General features: G+C 46.4%; 1 protein-coding gene across 1 annotated transcript in view; it reads left to right on the top strand.

The window, feature by feature from the left end:
* col6a1 (collagen, type VI, alpha 1) overlaps positions 1-20,661 on the top strand; it is a 27,693-nt gene continuing 7,032 nt past the window's right edge. Inside the window, exons 1-26 of the mRNA XM_080011117.1 lie at positions 1-267; positions 2,227-2,356; positions 2,483-2,683; positions 3,175-3,334; positions 3,988-4,101; positions 4,265-4,285; positions 4,898-4,918; positions 5,008-5,052; positions 5,235-5,288; positions 5,519-5,563; positions 5,842-5,868; positions 6,026-6,052; positions 6,226-6,270; positions 6,389-6,442; positions 7,074-7,136; positions 7,253-7,315; positions 7,591-7,644; positions 7,751-7,786; positions 8,124-8,186; positions 8,539-8,601; positions 10,013-10,075; positions 11,188-11,250; positions 11,380-11,430; positions 11,876-11,911; positions 12,908-12,970; positions 18,919-18,984. Coding sequence (XP_079867243.1) covers positions 186-267; positions 2,227-2,356; positions 2,483-2,683; positions 3,175-3,334; positions 3,988-4,101; positions 4,265-4,285; positions 4,898-4,918; positions 5,008-5,052; positions 5,235-5,288; positions 5,519-5,563; positions 5,842-5,868; positions 6,026-6,052; positions 6,226-6,270; positions 6,389-6,442; positions 7,074-7,136; positions 7,253-7,315; positions 7,591-7,644; positions 7,751-7,786; positions 8,124-8,186; positions 8,539-8,601; positions 10,013-10,075; positions 11,188-11,250; positions 11,380-11,430; positions 11,876-11,911; positions 12,908-12,970; positions 18,919-18,984 — 1,710 coding nt within the window. The 5' untranslated portion in view covers positions 1-185. The remainder of the gene's footprint in view (positions 268-2,226; positions 2,357-2,482; positions 2,684-3,174; positions 3,335-3,987; positions 4,102-4,264; positions 4,286-4,897; positions 4,919-5,007; positions 5,053-5,234; positions 5,289-5,518; positions 5,564-5,841; positions 5,869-6,025; positions 6,053-6,225; positions 6,271-6,388; positions 6,443-7,073; positions 7,137-7,252; positions 7,316-7,590; positions 7,645-7,750; positions 7,787-8,123; positions 8,187-8,538; positions 8,602-10,012; positions 10,076-11,187; positions 11,251-11,379; positions 11,431-11,875; positions 11,912-12,907; positions 12,971-18,918; positions 18,985-20,661) is intronic.

Here is a 20,661-nt window from a genome sequence, read left to right as displayed (position 1 = left end):
GAGCCGCCTCCGCTGCGCGCGTCCACAGCTCAACTGCGGCGAACTGGATCGGCCAAAGTTCGCCAAATCCCTTTAGCGGCGCCGGGTTTGGGTTTGGAGAGCTTTGGTGACTTGTTGTTGTTGTTGTTGTTGTTGTTTTTTGTTTGTTTTCGTGTCGCTGTCGTCGTCGTTGTCGTTGTTCCGCCATGGAGGCTCGCGGAGTTCTCCTCGCGCTGCTGTGCGTCCTGGCCGGGGCTCGAGCGCAGGTCAAGAGACCCAAGTTTTCGGGTAAGTGGAGACGACAACACACAAAACAAAACAAAAAAAAAAAGAAACAACAAACCCCAAAAAGTTATTTCCGTGAATGCGATCGGTGTGAAAACGGAGTCGCCGCAGAGTTTGCCTTGTGCGTTTGCGTACCGCGAGCGGCGGTTCCATCCAGATGTGCGCTCCATTCTATAACGCTGCAGGACGCGCAAAGAACAGCCCGGTCTTGTTTCATCTGCCCTGTGTGTTTTTTGTTGTTGTTTTTTCTCCGCCGCTTGGCTGTCATAGAATAAGAATTAAAAAAAAAAAAAATGCAGACTTAAAAATCCGTTCGGTTTTATTTGTACTTTGGTCGAACATATCTCGTCTGCAGAGGGGCGCGCGGACAAGAAAGGGTTAAACGGATGGCAGCGCAGGCCTGCGGGTGGTGCTGCGATCCTGCAGCTGCACCGAGAGTGACGCTGCTCACGTACGGATGCCCTGACTCCCGGTCATGTCTGACCCGTTTTACATGATGTGAGGAGCACGGCCATGACATATGTGGCTCATATGTGATGGGGTGGCCCGCCCAGGCCTCTGGTTTCACCTGCACCCAGTAGTGATGATCATGACGGATGTGCGATTGGATTGATGGATGGATGAATGTGTGATTAGATGGATGTGTGATTGGATGGATAGATGGATGGATGGATGGGTGGGTGAGTGGATGACTGGGAGGATGGATGGGTGACTGGTGAATGAATGGATGAACGGAAGGATGGCTGATGGATGGAAGGATGGAAGGATGGATGGAAGGATGGATGGAAGGATGGATGGATGGATCGATCGATGGGTGATTGGGTGGATGGTCGGATGGATGGATGGGTAAATGGATGGATGCATTTTTTAATGGCTGGAACGATCGATTGATGGATGGATGGCGCATGAAGGGACGAATGGTAGGATGGATGGATGGGTGATTGGATGGGTGAATGGAAGAATGGCTGGATGGATAGATTAACTGACGGAAGGATGGGTGTTTGGAATGATGGATAAATGGAAGAATGGCTGGATGGATAGATGATGGATGGATTGCTGACTGTATGAATGGAAGGATGGATGAGTGATTGGATGGATGAATGGAAGAATGGATGGATGGATGGATGATTGGATGGATGGGTGGGTGATTTGATGGAAGAATGGCTGGATGGATGGATGGACTTTCTGTGTGGAGTTTGCATGTTCTCCCCGTGCTCACATGGGGTTTCCTCCATGTAACGTCAGTAAGGACCTCCACCAAAAACATGCACATCATCGTCTGCCCAGCGATGCACATATGGAACCGGTCCCCGGGCGCGTCGCTGAATGCCGCCCCCTGGAGGGGGGTGTGTGTGTGCGTGTGTGTGTGTGTGTGTGTGTGTATGCATGTGTTGTAGAGGCGTGTCATGTGAGAATTAAAGATTCTTCTTCTTATTATTATTCTTCTTCTTATTCTTCTTCTGAATGGATGGATGGAGGATGGATTGATGGAGGATGGATGGATGGATGGATTGATCGAGGCTAGATGGATGGATGGATGAATTGAAGGATGGATGGGCGATTGGATGGATGAATGGATGGATGGATGGTTTGATGGATGGATGGATGGTTTGATGGATGGATGAATGGGTGATTGGATGGAAGGATGGATGGTTGGGTGGGATTGTAGATAGACAAATCATTAAATGATAACAGTACTGATTCCTTAGTCCTTTTAAGTGACTTAAGTTTTTTAATTTGGGTCAAGGGATGATTTAAAGTACTTCCATAGATACTGAATGAGTCTGAGGCAGTGTTTTTGGTTTGACCATATGGTGATGAGCAGGTGGAATAATCGGTTGATGAATCCAAAAGGAATTTATTTTTCCACGTTATTATTATTATTGTTAATAATAAATAATCATAATATGTGTTCATTTATATATTTCTTATTTAACTGAATTCTTTTTTTTTTTTTTGCAGAGTGCCCTGTTGATCTGTTTTTCGTATTGGATACATCGGAGAGTGTCGCCTTGAGACAAAAGCCTCCCAACTTTTACATCGACCAGATAAAAGACTTCACCAAGCGCTTCGTCGACGAACTCCACGACATGTGAGAATGAACCGTCGTAGGCGTTGCTCTCCGACGCCCCCTTCACCGCGCGGCTTTGTACGGCAGCGTATGCCGCTCAATCCATTCTCACGCCGCTGTGCTGTTGACAAACGCTTTTTCCCCCAGGCGCCACGCGTGCGACCGCTACCTGACGTGGAACTCCGGAGCGTTGCACTACAGTGACGACATCATCCTCGTGCGTGAGCTGAGCGACATCGGCACGCAACGACAGGAGCTGAAGAACGACATCGACACCATCAACTACATCGGCAAGGGTACACACACGGACTGTGCCATTAAGCGGGGCCTTGCCGAGCTGCTTGTTGGGTAATTACGACACATGGAGACACTAAAGAAAACACCATACACACTATCAGTGATAGAATCATGAAGGGTACCTGGTTTTCTGAGGATTCCAGAGTCCAGGTTTGAGATGATCAAACAAAAACAATGACAACAATGATGTATTTGCCAAATAAACAGTTATAAAGTAATGTCTTGCATGTAACACCCAAGAGGATGAAATGTCGAATTCCTCTAATTATACAACTTCTGCAGGCCTTTCAAATTAAAAGTACCGTCTGAAATAATGAATGGTCTCTTCCCATATTCATAATAGGAAAACAAACATAATTAAATTTCATATATTTTGATGAATTCACACACCACATTACACTACACATTAAGATGGCCTTAAAACGTGTGTGTGTGTGTGTGTGTGTGTGTGTGTGTGTGTGTGCGTGTGTGTGTGTGTGTATCTGTGTGTGTGTGTGCGTGCGTGCGTGTGTGCATGCGTGCGTGTGTATGTGTGCATGCAGGGGCTCCTACTACCATGAGAACAAGTACATCGTGGTGGTGACTGACGGACATCCCATCACCGGCTACAAGGAGCCCTGTGGGGGCGTGCAAGAGGCTGCCAATGAAGCCAGAAACCACGGGGTTAAAGTTTTCGCTGTTGCCATCTCACCCGACCAGGAGGTATCAAGGACACACACACACACACGCATGCACAAACGTGCACACACGCGCACACACACACACACTCACACTGATACACTTACATTGATATCTACACACAAGAAAAAATTTATACTCTTTCTCTCTCATTCTCTCTCATGTACTCACTTACACACACATACACACACACACACACAGACACATACACACACAGACACACACACACACACACCCCCTCATAACCGCAGACATGTTTTGTCACAGACACAGTCATGCATTCTCATGACTAGGTCTCAAGTAGTCTGAAGTGTGTAAATCAGCCTCGTTGGCCGATTTCTTCCACCTTGGCTTCATTTATTTAAACAAAATTCCTAAAATGGGGATGACTTACGCCCCGAGTCATGAGTCAACCAAACAAGCTTTCTATGCATCTGCATAAAAGGGAAGATAGATCTGTCTGTCCAGATCTACTAACACACACAGATAAACACACAACTGCACATTCATTTAGACCAATAACTCAACTCTCTCCACATTCTCGCTCTTGTTCACAGACTTTATCATACATACACTATATGCATCTGTCTGTCTGTCTCTGTCTGTCTGTCTGTCTGTCTGTCTGTCTGTCTGTCTGTCTATATTAATGTAATTGTATTAACATTAATATTTGTCAGGATACAAGGCTGTCAGTCATTGCCACTGATCAGAACTACAGACAGAACTTCACCGCTGCCGATGACTCCAGATCCACAAAGATGGGAACCATCCGCACCATCATCGATATGATTGTATGTATCCTCCCAACTCTGCTCTCCCCTCCTCTCCTCTCCACTTCTTGTGACTTCCTTTCCCTCCTAATCCTCTTCTTTTATTCACACATATCTATTTCCACATAATAAATACTAAACTAAACGTAGACTAAACTAATGTTTGTTCTCTTTTCCCTTTCAGACAAATCAAACCAAGGATGTGGTACGTCATTTAAGCAACGTCCGGAGGCAAATTCAATTCCAACCCTGAATATGTATTCATCAATATTTATTAAGAAAAATGTTAGAATCATTGGTATCACAGGTATCAAGATGAAATCTTCAAGGTTCTTGTATAGTTTGACAGCGGGTTGTGGAGAGTGCATCCTGAAGGACTTCAATGCACTCAGATTCACTCAGACTTTCTCTTCAACAATAAAAAATGCACAGTTCTTATAATTGTTCTTGACAATGTAACACAACATATATTGCCCATATAATGTTATGTATAGGTATTACAATCAATACATTTATGTTTTGGTTAGATTTAATTACAATTAATTGAATGCAATTCAATTGCATTGCATTTCATTTATTTTATTTTATTTTATTTTATTTTATTTTATTGTTTATAATTTTATTACATTTTATTGTTTTTATTTTTAATTTAATTTTATTTTATTTTATTTAATTTAATTTTATTTTATTTTATTTTATTTTATTTTATTTTATTTTATTTTATTTTATTTTATTTTATAAGCTCTCATTTTTAAAATGGTAATTTAACTATAACCCATCTCCAGTATTAACATTTTCCTAATGCTCCTTTTTTCAGTGCTGTTCTTTCGACTGCAATGTAAGTATCGCACGTTGAATTTGTATAACAATTCAAAGTGTTCCAGCGGGTTCCCAGCAAAGAAATCATCAAATGTATTTCATCTGCAGGCACCAGGTGGACCCAAGGGACCGGACGGAGAACTTGGCTCCAAGGTGGAGTATCAGAACATGAGCGCCATTTATTTTCAGATCAGAAAACAGTTTTACTCTTTTTTCACTTTTGAATGCTGTAAGAGATCAGAATACAACGCTCACAAATGTACAGGCGTACGCTGTTTCACCGTTGGTGTTTTTTTAACCATACGTCAACATTTTACCATCTTTTCTGGTCACAGGGAGAGGCGGGCAGACCGGGCATGCCAGGAGAGAGGGGAGATATCGGTAATACGGTAGGTCCAGAAACACTTCCGATGTGTGCAAGAATCTGCAAATTCTTGCATATTCTTTAAGCTCACTCACTTTAAGTCACTTTATTGAAGTAAAAGATATGGTGCACCACCTTAAATCACAGTAAGATCATGGCGTCATAACAAAAACAGAAAATTACTAAATATCGTTCAAGTGCCATTTTGGACGCGTATCTTAAATATTCTGTGTTGTTGTTGTTGTTGCGTTTCAGGGCAGTGTTGGTGATCCCGGTCCCATCGGTTACCCTGGAATGAAGGTACAGTGAGCTGAAAATGAAGGATCGTGACACCCACAAAGAACCCTGAATTGTAATATTTTCTAAATATCTTTAAAAAATCAGCGGTAAAAAAAAAAGGGGAGGGGGGGGCGCCTGTGAGTTGGGGGCCACGTGAAGCTGCTGCCCACAGTCGTGATGCGAAGCTGTGGGCGGCGGTGGAGGTTGCATGTTCATACCGTAGCTGTTACGATGGCAATGAAATTGGTGTAAAATGAAAATGACGGGAAATCATGTCAATTCTTTCGTTCTGTTTTCAGGGAGACCGTGGCGGCAGGGGCGACAAGGTACTGACGCCGCACACAAATACCAAACATCTTCCTGTCGTATTTAGTTTCATATTCATATTTTATATGAAAATCGAATTACACGTGACCCAAAATGATCTTCGTGACGCCTCCCATGGGGACACGGCTGACCGATGCCTCTTCTTTTCCACTACAGGGTGAAAGAGGACACAAAGGCTACAAGGTGAGAGGCTCCGTCGTCTGATCGAGGCCGCTGCTCGGCTGAGGCCGCTGCTCGGGGTCGCCACCTCGCTCAGTGAAATGGCGATTCTCGTCTCACGTCCCATCTCTCTGCCTTTGTCTCTCGCCCCCCCCCCTCTCTGTTCGCTCTGCCTCTCTCTCACCTCTCGTCCGCAGGGAGACAAAGGCCTCCGGGGAACGGATGGAATCGACGGACGCAAGGTGAGTTGCGGATCCTGTCCGTCGGTCGTGTGACTCCATTTTGTCTTTTTGAATGTGATGAAGCTGATCTCCTGTCTCCTCCTCCTCCTTGTTCTTCTTCTTCTTTCCACCGCAACAGGGTGAAGCCGGTTTCTCTGGCCTCCCCGGCTGTAAAGGCTCTCCTGGACCAGACGTGAGTCCCCGCTCTCCTCCACCCCCAAACCCCTCCCCAGCCCCGCCCTGACACCGCACGTTGCCTACAGTAGGACTCGCAATCGGATGGAACCCCGTTTTTGGAGTAGTGCAAATGGAGGAGTGCAAACACCCTTCCATACACACACACACACACACACACACGCACAATTTGTTCCTTTCTTTGCTTCTCAGTTCACACAAACTGTATTTTGTATTAATATCGGTGGTTCACTTCCCCCTGGTTCTGCGGCTCAACCACGCATTGTTTATAGATAAGCCATTAGCCGGAGGAGCATGTTTGGAAAGTCACTCCTGACGTGTCCCTGACCAACATCTTGCCCTGGATCTAGCGCCCGGGCTACGGGGGCCGGACTAAACCACTTGGCTCTTTAATCAGCACTTCGTTTACATTCTCATCTGACAGACTGTTTAACCGAGGCCATATAGGCATACTGTAAATACACACACGCGACACAAGCGCACACACACACACACACACACACACACACACACACACACACACACACACACACACACACACACACACTCACACCAGCCTGGGTTTTAAATTTGTGGCTTCAGCTGCTTATAATCATGTTGTGAGACTGTCTCTGTTCTGCATCTTCCAGGGCCAACAGGGAGACTCTGGTCCTAAGGGAGACCCCGGTCCTTACGGACAGAAAGGAGCAAAAGTACGACTCGAAAAAAAAACCTTGCATGTGCCACCTGAGGCTTTCCAGACTGTTCCGTTTTTTTGGTTTGTTTTTTTTATCCTTCTCCGTATTGAGAACTTCCATGTTGGTTTCAGGGCGATGGCGGAAGGGACGGCGAACCGGGAAGGCCTGGAAACTTCGGCCCTGCAGGACCCAAGGTGAGTCCATACGCAACATTTCCTGAAGGCCCCTCTTGGATCAACATGTGTTATGTCATCTTGAAATAACACTCATAAGAAACAGATGAAGAAAGCAGGAATATGTGTGTATATATATATATATATATATATATATATGTATATATATATATATATATATATATATATATATATATATATATATATATATATATATATATATATATATATATATATATGTGTATATCTGTATATCTGTATAGATATATATTTTCTGAACTGCTGTGTGCTGACAGGGTGATCAAGGCCCTCGGGGAGCCAACGGGGACAAAGGAGAGCGCGGCGATGATGTAAGTGGTCCAGCCGTGCCATGATAAACACACCGGTTAACACCAGAAATATCAAATTCATCGCCTATCATGCTGACATGTGTTTGTCCGTCTGTGTTTCTTTCAGGGCGCAACGGGACCTGATGGACCTCGCGGCGACAGAGTAAATTCAGATTGACGTTGTCGCTCTATCGCTCTGTGTGTGTCAGTGTGTGTGTATGTGTGTGTCTGTGTGTGTGCGTGTGAGTGTGTGTGTGCTTGTGTGTGTGTGTGTGTGTGGGCACGCGCGTGTGTGGCCGCGTGTGCGCGCGTGTGTGTGTGTGTGTGCGCACGCGCGTGTGTGGCCGCGTGTGCGCGCGTGTGTGTGTGCGTGCGCATGTGTGTGTGTGTGCGCGGGTGCGCTCGTGTGTGCGTGCGAGTGCGTGTGTGTGCGTGCGTGGGCGCCCGTACGTGTGTAGATGTGTCCAAAGTTTGTCCTAAACGTCTCCATTCCGCTTCAGGGCCAGGGCGGAGAGAAGGGAGAGCAAGGTTCCCGTGGAAACAGAGGCCCGAGAGGAGAGGCAGTAAGTTCCGATAAGGAGGAGGAGGAAGAGGAGGAGCAGGAGTTAAGTAAATATAAATCGCCTGATAAGGACGCGGCCGCCTCCGTCCCTTCCCGACCCCGAAGGTGACGGAAAATGTTCTGCTTCCACTGAACTCGCCCTGGTGCACGGGAGGCGGTCTGAGTGCGAGCGAGCGCAGGAAAAGTTGGCGCGGCGCGGGCCAACGCTCCGTCTCCGCCGACCGAGCTCTGTTTGAGAGACGTCGCCGCGTGCATTAGCCGCGCGTGAACATGGTCTCTCGGTCGCTAAGGGGGTTGAAGTACATCTGCACGGTTCTCCTCATTTGTCAATCGTCCCATTTGCTGCTTGCTAGGGGGAGCCAGGACCTCGTGGCGAGCAGGGGAGGGAGGGCTCATCTGGCCCCAACGGAGACCCAGTAAGACACATGCACACGCATGCACCCACGCACGCACGCACGCACGCACATACACACACACACACACACACTACACACACACACACACACACACACACACACTACTCCCAGCACTACTGTTCGGGTGCCGACTGACTGTTGTCCAAGCTCCAAACTTTTAAAATGTTTTTGCTGGCAGCGTCCATTGTTTTCCAGTTCAGTCAGGGACGGAGCGCCATTTTTTTTGCACGTAGACCTGCACGTGTAAGTGCACGACCATGTGTAGGTGTAAACGTGTACAAGTGCATTTTATTCATTATTTTTGCACCGGTCCCGAGTGGGAAGAAAACGGAAAGGGAAAGGACAATCCAGGTGGAAATCTGGCTCAGTCCCCTATCTCTCTCTCTCTCTCCCTCTCTCTCTCTCTCTCTCTCTCTCTCTCCCTCTCCCTCTCTCTCTCTCTCCCTCTCTGTGCTAAGTCTCTCTATTTTTCCCCCTCTTTCTTTTTCTCAATCTCTGTTTTTTCGGTTTCTCACTTTGTCTCTCTAGCGCTGACTCACTGCCCCTCTCTTTTCCCCTCTCCCTTGCTCTCTCTCTCTTTCCCTTCCATCTTAAATTCTCTTTACGTTTCTTCCCGTGTCTTTGCCCCTCTCTCTCTCTCTCTCTCTCTCTCTCTCTCTCTCTCGCTCGTTCTTTTTCTTCCCCCCAGGGTACAGCAGCACTCACTCTTTCCCCCTCTGACTCAGTCCTTCTCTCCCCTGCCTCCCGTGTCCGGGGCCAAAGCCTCACTGTGGGTTTTTTTTAATAAGGCTGGAGACCGTAGTAATAATAATAATAATACGTTACATGCGTTAGTTGTGGTAACCTCCGTGATGTCAGGCCTCTCAATGGCTCCTTTGTGCCGGAGAGTCTCCCTCTGTATGAAGGGAATAAACTGCACGGAGATGAATAAGTTAACCGAAAACATGGAACAAACCACTCACGCCTCACACGACCTGTACTCCACAACAGTATGACTACTGTATGCAGCCAGAGTGTGGTGGAGCTCTACCGGCGCATTGCATTGTATTTTCACAAGTGTATAATAGGTGCAGTGGTTATCACTAACCGCAATTTTTTTCCTAAATTTTGGAACCATTAAATGCTGCACGGAAGTACAGGATAAAAAAATCTGTTGGTAAGAGCTGGAAAGCCGGCGCGGTGTAGCGTTGGGTGCAGGCGGGCGGCGCCGCTGTCGCCGTTTCTCAGGAAATGACTGCACAGCGTGCGTATTTGCAATATGGGAGCATGTGCCGGGTGAAAAGCCTCGTTTGCCTTTGACCGTTTTTTTTTTTTTCCTTCGACAAGCGTGAACTGTGCACGACGGTCGGCGGGAGAGGTGTTTGTTTTACGGCGTCTTGTTAGAAGTTTTAACGACGGTGTTGTTCTGCAGGGCGAGGCTGGCAGGGCCGGCTCTCCTGGATACAGAGGGGATGAAGGACCACCTGGACCTGAGGTGAGTTCACACACGCACGCACACGCAGACAAATACACACATACACACATACACAATGCGTGCAAATACACACGCACACACACAGTGCACCAAAATATGTAGTCGAACACATGCACACGTAGGAATGAAGCATATCCACACACACACAAACAGGCATAAGGCATGCACAAAAACACACACACACACGCACAAACACACGCATACAGAGGAATAACGCACACAAATACTCACACAGTACACACACACAGTAGTGTGCCGTGCAGAGCTTGGAAAGATGACTTTCAAAATGGAGTCTACTCTACATCACGGATTACATGGTTGAACTTGTGATCAGGAACCTGATCCTCTGCCTCGTTCCAACCAGACTCTAGAATGGCTTTTATTTTCTAGAATATCTTTTATTTTCTAGAATATCTTTTACTTCCTAGAATATACTTTTTTCTAGAATGTCTTTTATTTTCTAGAATATCTTTTTACTTTCTAGAATATTTTTGAGAACATCTTTTTTCTAGAATATATTTTATCTTCTATTTTCTAGAATATCTTTTGCTTCCTAGAATATCTTTTTTCTAGAATATCTTTTATTTTCTAGAATATCTTCTCTTAGTTAGTGGAGTACTTAGTCTTACAGGCTTTTACACTGACTAACTCTCAATCAAACTCACTCTTATGATTTTCAGACTGCACCTATAAAAAAGACACAACTATGATGGACTGTGTGTATTATTGACATTATTTCATGAGGTATTACACGTATTATGTCATATTAATATTTCGTTGTCAGTACAGAGACCCATATTGAAGAGCCTTTTATAAATTATGGTTTCCTTTCTTTCTTCAATTTAGTTTAAATAAAACCAGTTACTTGCTTTCTATACACACACACACACACACACACACACACACATACACACACACACACACACACACACACACACACACACACACACACACACACACACACACACACACACACACACACACACACACACACACACACGCACGCACCATACCCACTCGCAGGCTGCGTTGGGATGTCATCCTGCCCCTTATCAAACACATTGTGTAATGTTTCATGTGTTTCTAATCGTATGGTTGTTTTACTCACTCAGGGACCCAAAGGGCCAAGAGGAATCAAAGGAGCTCCAGGAGACAGGGGCCAGATGGGGGAGAGGGTGAGAGAGAGAGAGAGAGAGAGAGAGAGAGAGAGTGCGAGCGATAAAGGCCATGCCGTCATATCTGTCAAGTGTGTGTTTCCTGTGTTTAGGAGGGAAGCCTGAGTTATTCCCCCGCCTTTGTTTCAGGGAGAGGACGGTATCCAAGGAAACGGAACAGCCGGCTGCCATGGATTCCAGGTACGTCAACTTTAAAGATGGGGGCGTAAAAGGTAGCGAGCGTTTCGAAGGACGTACTTCCGGGGGAGAACGGTTCAGGATTTCCTTCGTCATGCGCCCGGTGTCATCACGAACGCGGGAGATCTGGGTCAGTCCCGTTGAAATTCACGAAAAAAAACCAAATCACCAACAGATGCATTCTTTGATATTTTTGGGGGGATTTACAGTAGACGTTCTTGGCTCGACACAAACCCCGGTTTGCAACAGAGCTGGGATTACGAAACATGACGCCGAGTGAGTTCATGAACACACAAAAGTGCAGATGTGGTGATTACTCCCGTGTCTGGTTTCCCGTCTGAAGTAAACACAGTTCACTTTTTGAATGAACGTATCCCTCTTCCCCTCTCTGTGACCGAACTCCTGGTTTGTTTTTACGTGAACGTTCTAATCCTGATTTCCTCCCCAGGGTTATCCCGGCCCACGCGGAGACACCGGAGAGCCGGTAGGTTCATGCCCTCGGTTGTTTGTGCCTTTTCTATAAGTCAAGTGCATATATAAACCTTCCGTGCTGCATTAAACATGACCACAAACCATTTTTGTCTTACGCTGCGTGTGAGGTATTCCCTAAGGCCCCCGTTCTGCCGCAGTTCCCGGTCGCTCTGGAACTTCAGCTTTTTTTATTTATTTAATTTTTTCCCCCACAGGAGGAACTAAGCCCTGAAATTGTCTCCACTCGGATAGTTCTTAAATTTTTTTGTTAAAAGTCCCCGCAAGCGAGTGCGGTACGGTACTTTTGGGGGCGGAGTCGGCGGCGCCGAACGACATCCGATTGTGCCAGACGCAAACCGCGCGAGCCCACTCGAGCACGCCGACCGCCATTATTAAATACTGCTAAACTCCCTGTTTAACGCATCACTGCTCCCCCATGAACCACCCACCTAGTTGTGTTTTACCCAACGAAATCCAGCGTACCATGTGCCCTCAATTATGCATCAGTCAGCTGTCAAACATTGGTTCCTTGTGCGGCGGGGGAGCAACCGAGAAACTCTTTTTAGGGATTTGCTCACGTTCCCGTTGGGGGACTGCTCAGCTTCATTTACTTCATTTACTTCATTTACTTCATTTAGTTCAACCTCATTTAGTTCCTCTACCTCGGCGGGAAAAAAAACGAGGGCGGCTGACGTAATGCATGTAATATAACGCGTCGCGCCCGGCTACCACACTATTTACGTCACGCGTGGAGATCGGGTTACATCTGGTTCAGGTTCTGTTCACGGGAGATACAGACATAACTGTTTTGTTTTATTTTACTTATTTACTTATTTTACTCCTCTGTTATTCACAACGTTGACGCCTGGCCCCTTGCCACCGCTCAGTTTCCCCACCCGGGGGGGGGCAATAAAGTGCGGTCCACCTCCAGTAATGACATAGGGAGCCGCGTACATCGATGTGAATTTGCACGACCCACGACCTCTGCCCTCTGACCTCTGACCCCCAGGGTGGCAAGGGGACGCCGGGACCCAAAGGAGACGACGGGGAGCCCGGAGAGCCAGGCGCTGACGTGAGTCCCTCTCGAGTCTCTTTTTCCTCCCTCTAATCCCTCCACTTTATCTGCCTTCGATCCCCCCCTGGCAGCCGAGCGCTGACAGGATGTGAGTCACATTTCAGCCCGCTCGCGCAGCAAGGACCTTTGGTGCTTATTTTTCGCCAATTTCTATCGTTGCTTTGCAGTCGTTTATTAATTCGGTGCTCCTGTTACGTTTACTCTTTTCTTTTTATAGTGATTTGCTATTTAACTCTGCTATCTTTCAGTTGGCCCGTGCATCTCTCCCTCTCCCTCTCTCTCTCTCTCTCTCTCTCTCCCTCTGCTTCTCAATTTTTCTGCTCTCTGTCTTGCAGCTGGAAATGCTTTGTTAAGCTGAAATGAATGCAGTGTGTGTGTGTGGATGTGTGGATGTGTGTGTGTGTGTGTGGATGTGGATGTATGTGTGTGTGTGTGTGTGTGTGTGTGTGTGTGTGTGCGTGCGTGTTTATGGGGAAGAGAGCCTTGAGCTGATGCAGCTGTGTAGTTGTCGTTGTCAAGGATACCAGGAAATGAGGAGAGAATATGAAGCGCTGTATTTCTTCTTCTGACCATGTGTGTGTGTGTCTGAGTTTACGAGCATTTAATTTTTTTGTGGATTCATATCTGTGTGTGTGTGTGTGCGTGTGCGTGTGTGTGTGTGTGTGTGTGTGTGTGTGTGTGTGTGTGTGTGTGTGTGTGTGTATGTGTGTGTAAAAGACGGGTGCCACACACATGCTCATAAAGTCCATACATTACCCTGTTTATCCCTTTGCGTCGTTTAACCCCTTCATCGCCGCCGGTGTGCGCACATTCAAATTCCTACGTTCACGAGCTCTGCCGCTGACGACCGAAACATTTTCACACGTGTCTGTACTTTTCCTGTCGTGCCTGTACAGTTTCACCGCGACCTCTGACCCCGAGAGGCTCAGATCAGCGTTTACAGAACGTGTAGAAAATGACCCCACCGGAAGGCATGAGCGGCAGCCCTCTAGTTTTACAGTATTTTTGTAGAATTTAAGCAAGACTTTATGGTTTTAACGTTAGAATATCGCGTGAGGAGCGGACAAGGAAAATCGAAGGCTTGTCCGCTCCTCACGCGATACTTTGAGGATATTTTGAGCGTTAAAAGTGACAGAGTAGTGATAATAATGACAGAACATATCAGTCCTGGCTCCCATCTTTGAAAGCGGCGCTTGAGCTCACTTGAGCTACATTGGATGCATCCAAAAGGAAAAGGAAAGATAAGGAAAGGAAAAACCCCAAACTAGGGAATCAAGACAGAAATCCTAAAACAAATAACCAAATGCCTCTTTTTTTTTAAGGTTTCCTTAACCAAAACAATTGAAAACAGTTTTCACTCTCAAGGGATCAACAACATTTTAACAAAAGCGGCGGTTGTTCCTGCCCTGCGGGGCAGCCCCCGGCGCGTATAACAGTGTGAATACAAACAGATAAAAAGATGCCATCTTTCGTGTTTCTCAGCGGAGGGAGTGAATCCATTACATTCCATCCGTCCAAAGAGCGTCTCATTCTTCCTCCTTTTTTTTTAACCACCCAAAACATCCCCCCTTTAACCGCCACTGGAAAGGGGGAGTTTGAGGCCAGAGTGATAATTGCGTATAGGATCGACTGCTATGAACTATTAAAGAAAACTTGAAAGAAAATGTTTTAACATTGGGTGTTTTGTTTTGTTTTTTTTGTTTTTTTTTGTTTTGTCTTTTTTCAATGCAGAGTTTCATTATTTTGTGGTGCATATTGATGCGTGATGAAATACAGCCCACTACCTTATGGTAAAAACAGCTATATCAGATCTAGGAAACAGCCAGCGGGCTGTGATGTTCACTGGAGGGCCGGAGCTTCCCGCCTCCCCTGGCCCTAGAACATCTTTTGGCATTGTCTTTGGTGTGGTTGAAGTCCAGTAACATACAGTATAAAGAGTGGATTTACGGTATTCAATTAGCCTGAGTGCAGCTGTCGTAGATTTGGGTAAAGGACGCCTTTGTCTGGATACATGTGTGTATATTTAATACCGGGCGGGTAGAGAGTAAACTGCATTGGGGAATATCCCCTAATACAGAAAACAGATACCAAGAACCACATCCCTTTCAACTATTTAACAAAAGTTTATTTATTTCTCAGCTGTTAAGTGTTTATTATGGACTAGAAACGAAGTAGGCATTACTTACTGTATGTGCTAATGACCACAAACTGCGGGATCCAACTCCGTGCTGGTCAGTTAGGGCGACAATTGGATTGGTTCTTAAGTTTATGGACAACAAAAAACAAAAAAACACAAAAGCCTTCATGGCAACATCTGCAAAAAGTATGTGAGTTTGTTTGTTTTCGCTCCAGCGTGCAGGCCGGTACCTGCAGCCCCGTGGCCAGAGGGGACGGTGGAGGGGGGAGAGACAGTCGCAGACCTGCAAAGACCTTTTTGACTCCCTCACCTTTTTTTTTTAACGTTGCGGAATGATAATATGTACAGCTTGACCAGGGTACGGCAAACAGTCACATCTGGTCCCGTTTCATCACATATGACACCACAAGGTGTGTGTGTGTGTGTGTGTGTGTGTGTGTGTGTGTGTGTGTGTGTGTGTGTGTGTGTGTAGGTACATGTCTGTCCAGATGACACAGGCTATGTTTTATACATCAGAGATGGTTTGAAGTTAGGATTGCGCTGTAATTGAATCCTTCTGTGGCTGTGTGTGTGTGTGTGCGTGTGTGTGCGTGTGTGTGCGAGCGTGCGTGCACGTTTTTGTGCGCGCGTGTGGTCATTTACGTACGTCTCTGCGGCTGAGGCTGTGAGCGTGAACAGGTGGTTGCCATTACCTGCCTACGCCGGCATCTATGGATTATCTGTTCCTCCGTCGGCCTCTGATGACGTTAACCTGTTGAGGCTGCAGACGGTGGAGCAGCGCCGTCGTCCATCTGCTCTCCAAAGACGGGATCAAAACCGCGGGGCGGCCCATTCCTTTTATTTGTGATATTTTTGCTCTGCCCCCTTTGTCTTTTGTTTTTCTCTCTGATGTCGCCGCATTTACGTGATCACTAATCAAAACCATTTTTTTGGGGGGTGGGCGGTGATATTTTTAGGCCGAAGGAGATTTCTGTGATGAATCACAATTGACGTCACATTTCCGGGGCTGACTTCGAGATCAATTTTCCACTGGCTCTCCGGCCCAGTAGCTCCCTTAATTCACTGGCCCCGCCGTTAAGGCCGCTGGCCCCGAAGTAATCTGTTATTTAGAGTTTCATCATCGCAACACAACACTGCCCCGTACTGTTGCAGTGATTCTTTTTCCGTTTCAAATCCAAAGCCCGGAATAAAATGGAAAATTCGGTTAACCCGGGCCGGGAGTCTCCTGGCACGCCGGGCCAGTTAAAGGCTTAATGAACTTGCCCGGGGCGTTGCAAATACACGGTTGGGCCACGGTAAATTTCGTAAAAAATACGCTGTTACAGATATTAATGCGTTGTCACTGTGCTAAACCAGAGCAGAATTTATTCTGAACCGCAAGCAACCCAATACTCCCCAAATTCTAGTAAAATAGAAAAGAACCATTGTTCACTCATGGATCCTCGCCGAGCTCGATCCAGCCTGCTCTGCAGCTCCAGGGCGTTGACTCCTTCACGTCGCGGCGCAGATCAACCTCTAGATTCCCTCTTTGAAATGATTGTGACATTGATATTCCGAGATTTTGCGACATTGGCCGTAACGTTAGAAGATGTGAAAAGAGTGATCCTTGGCTGGAAGTTCAAGTCCAAGTTCAAGTTCAAGAGATTATTTACATTTACATTTACATTTCATTTAGTCATTTAGCAGACGCTTTTATCCAAAGCGACTTACAAGGGAGAATAACATTCAAGCTACATTGCGACAGAGATTAGTGTAACAACAACATTCGTGTAACAATAAATACTGCAAGGTGGTGCTAAGTATTTGTCACATACATACACATACGGTCGTACATATATGCAGTGAAATGTCATGACACCGGGTGATTACGCTTAAGCTCTATAAGCTCGAAAAATACTCAAATGGAAGGTGCGGAGGCCTACGTTGCTCTCGCCCTGGGATGACCTCACGGCACGAGCTCCGGGTCCGGGGGCCTTAGGTCCCGACCATTTAAAACGTCGAGCGTGGCGAAGGGCTTCGTCTTCATAACAATTTTAGGGAGGCGCGTTTCCTATGTGGAGTCCGTGGGGGAAACTCCTCCCCGGGCCGAGATGGTCGATAAATACCCGTACATTCGGCAAGTTGAACAAGTTGGAGGCAAGTACCTCTGCCGGTGGGGGTTTGGTGGCCGGAGCAACTTTCTATCACCTGATTGTGACGTATTCAAAAAAAGGCCGGTTGCCTGAGACTTTGAGTTCCTTCTTTATGCGTTATTATTAGATTTATTATTATCTCCAGCTGTTTTACAGCAGAAAATTCCATTCTGATTAAATTAGTAGCCTCGGCCTGTGTCGCTTCCAGTGTGTCCCGCTTGAAGACAGCAGAAGTTAAATGAATCCCAAGTTTGAAGCGTTCGGTGCTGGTGGAGGTAGAGTCGGGAGAAACTCGTGCCCTGTCCATTTGATTAATGTCAACTTTTCCTTTAAATTAGCAAGTTGTCCTCGTTAAATTAATTACGTAGGTCAACCCATCGACTTTGACAGCCCTGGTTTATAGGAATCTGAATGAATGAGTCATTGTTATCGAAGCGTGTTTATAGTGAGAATAACGCTCCGAGCATTCTACCTCCCTGCATTTTGTAATTTCTTTCGCTCACAAACTCTCCCTGCCAGCTATCAGCCCTCTTCACACGCAATCCGCAGGATTTTCTTTTTTTTCTTTTTTTTCTTTTTTTACGTCTAATGGTATCTGTGGGAACACAGATCCCTTAAGTGGAGATGATTTTGCCAAATAGATTTATAAAGCTATTTTCTGCGATTCCCCACGGTGCTTGTATCTTGGCCCCAATCTGCGGCGATTATCTGTGGGTCGCGGTGCAGCTGCCGCTTCAGGCTCTCGGTCTGGTTCCGCCTGCAGCTGGAGGGCTGGTGGCAGACGCCGTCACATTCTGGGACAGATCTGGAGCCGGTTAAGATTTGAGGAAGGATATTTTTTGACAAAAATACTTTGTCAAAAAATACCATTTTTATAATAATACAATTTACAACAAACAATAATAAAATGTTTATTTTGAATTTTTTTAATTGAGCATTTTAGGAAACAATCAATTGTGGTTTTCGCGGTGCCAGCTGACCTTGGATCCACCGTGCCGTTCTTTAATAGTGGTCGGCGCTTAAAACACTGGGGGTGGCACCGCGTTGCTGCCGGGTCGCTCGCTCCGCGCCCGGTGGCACGCCCCGACCTGGCAGCGCCGCCGCCCCTGGCCCGCCGCGGCGCTCGAGGGTTGCCCGGAAATTGGAATCGACGGCCAAAGTTGAAATGGTTTGAACTTTGACACAATTGATGCTCACGTCTGCAATGTTCTCCCTCCTCTCGCTCGACGAGAAAATACATTTTTATCAACGGTAAAAGATGTTGAATTGTACTGTGTTGACCGTGACCACGACCAAAAACCTTTAATGGAATTCTTTTCAACGCCGCTCTTAAAACCCATCGGAGGATTCAACGCTCCATGAGGAACGAGGTCTTGAATCCTTGCCATGCATGGTTGAGTTTAAGGCACCAGGACCTGTAGGAACAGGGGAGATGCTGCAGATTCCTGAGCATCTCCTCTCCACACACAATGGGAAACGCCTCACATTCGTAGACGTTCAAACCGCTTGATGTCCAGCTGCGGACTCTTCTGCTTCTTATGTTTTTCTGTTTTCTTTCGATGTCCTCCTCATCATCGCATCCCGGAATTCTGTCATTTGTAAAATGAGAGAGATGCTGATAAGATTGGGGGTCTTTCCCGCTATCGCTAACTCCCGTCTTTGTTCTTTTCCTCCAGAACGATCTTCCAGGGAATCCAGGAGCCAAGGGAGCAAAAGGTCACCGAGGACCTGAGGGGAGACCGGTAAGAATGCATGAGTGTGTGTGCTTGTGCGTGTGTGTGTGTGTGTGTGTGTGTGTGTGTGTGTGTGTGTGTGTGTGTGTGTGTGTGTGTGTGTGCGCGCACGTGTGTGTGTGTGTGCGTTTGTGTGTGTGTGTGTGTGTGTGTGTGTGTGTGTGTGTGTGTGTGTGTGTGTGTGTGTGTGTGTGTCTACAAGTCTTGACTATTGAGTGGTTATTGTCCACACCTGTCACAGAAGACCAAAGGGGAGACCGGTAAGAATTTGTGCGTGTGTGTGTGCGTGTGCGTGTGTGTGCGTGTGTGTGTATGCGTGTGTGCGTGTGTGCGTGGGTGGGTGTGCGTGTGCGTGCGCGCGTGTGTGCCTACAAGTCTAGACAAGGGAGTGTTTATTGTCCACACCCGTACGGGCACACGGACCCCTCCTCTCCTGGAGCATCTTTCAGGTCATTCTTTCAGGGCTCCTTCAGGGTCGACTTTTCCGAAATGTTAATCCCAAAAAGGCTTTTTTTGGTTCTGCCTTCATCGATTCCCCGTCCAAGTCAAGGTTCCTCCTCTGCGTAGACCCTCCCCCACAGCGGTACGTTCAGGTGCTGTCCGTGAATGGACTTCTCAGCGGGGTGAGGATGAAGACGGCCGAGAAGAGATTTGACATAGGGGGTTTAAAAAAAAAGGAGAAATAGAGTCACCGACCTGTGGAGAGGAAAAACAGGGGGAAAGCGTAAAATTCTGGGCAGATGTTGGTTCCAATGGAAAGGGAGCTACCAGGGTTTCCCAAACTTTTTAATGGCGAGGCCTCCTTGGCAGATTCAGTTGTGAACTTTTTATTTACTTGTGATAAACGGCCTACTTCCTGTACTTGCTGCGGTGTCCAAAGTGAGTGTGCGTTTTTTATTCAGTGAATAAATGTTTAAAAAATGTTAAATTAAAGTGATTGCAATCGCTTTACAGGGGGCCGCGCACCTCTGTTTGGGAACCCCCAAATTGTTTAGCCGAAAACAATATGGCTTTGTGTACAGTAACAGTATACACAGCACAGGTACATCGGATTTTGATCTAAATCGCGCAGCATGAAAGAATGACTTTCCTCCTCCTAAACTTCCTGCTGGAGGTTAGAGTGAAGGGCATTTACTTTGCATGCGGCAGATGAGAGTCGCCTCGTTGGCCCCAAACATTTTACTTAACTGTTCATTCAAACGGCAGACACGCCCACGGGGTCGGGATCAATCCGCCGGCCTGCGTTTACCAAGCATGACGTTTTTCAGCCTCCACACTAGAGCTGTTACTTTTATTGTTTTTTTTAAATTTTTTATTATTACTTTTGACAGTGATTCGTGCGGGCCGCGATCATTTTCTAAAGTGGAAAATCCTAAGATTCCACTATCGCAAATTTCCAAACTTTGAAATTTCGAGCCAATTTCGAAATTGTCGCAACAGATTAAATGAAAATTCAGTGAGTTTCCATCGGTTGGGTTGAGGACGAATTGGGGGAAATCTCTCGTGATTTTTATGTTCTGGTGTTCAATGTCAATATACCGCTTTTCTCGATTAGTTGGATGTGTATTATTACACTATTATTAGCTTATACTATAATTAAACAAATATATTTAAATGAAGTTCAGTTCATTGCATGAGCCCGAGACACCACCTGACGTATGGAAAACTCACATTGTTGATCCTGAA

The sequence above is a fragment of the Zeus faber genome (assembly GCF_960531495.2).
Source record: "Zeus faber genome assembly, chromosome: 12".
NCBI lineage: Eukaryota > Metazoa > Chordata > Actinopteri > Zeiformes > Zeidae > Zeus > Zeus faber.
This window is presented reverse-complemented; position numbering and strand designations above follow the sequence as displayed.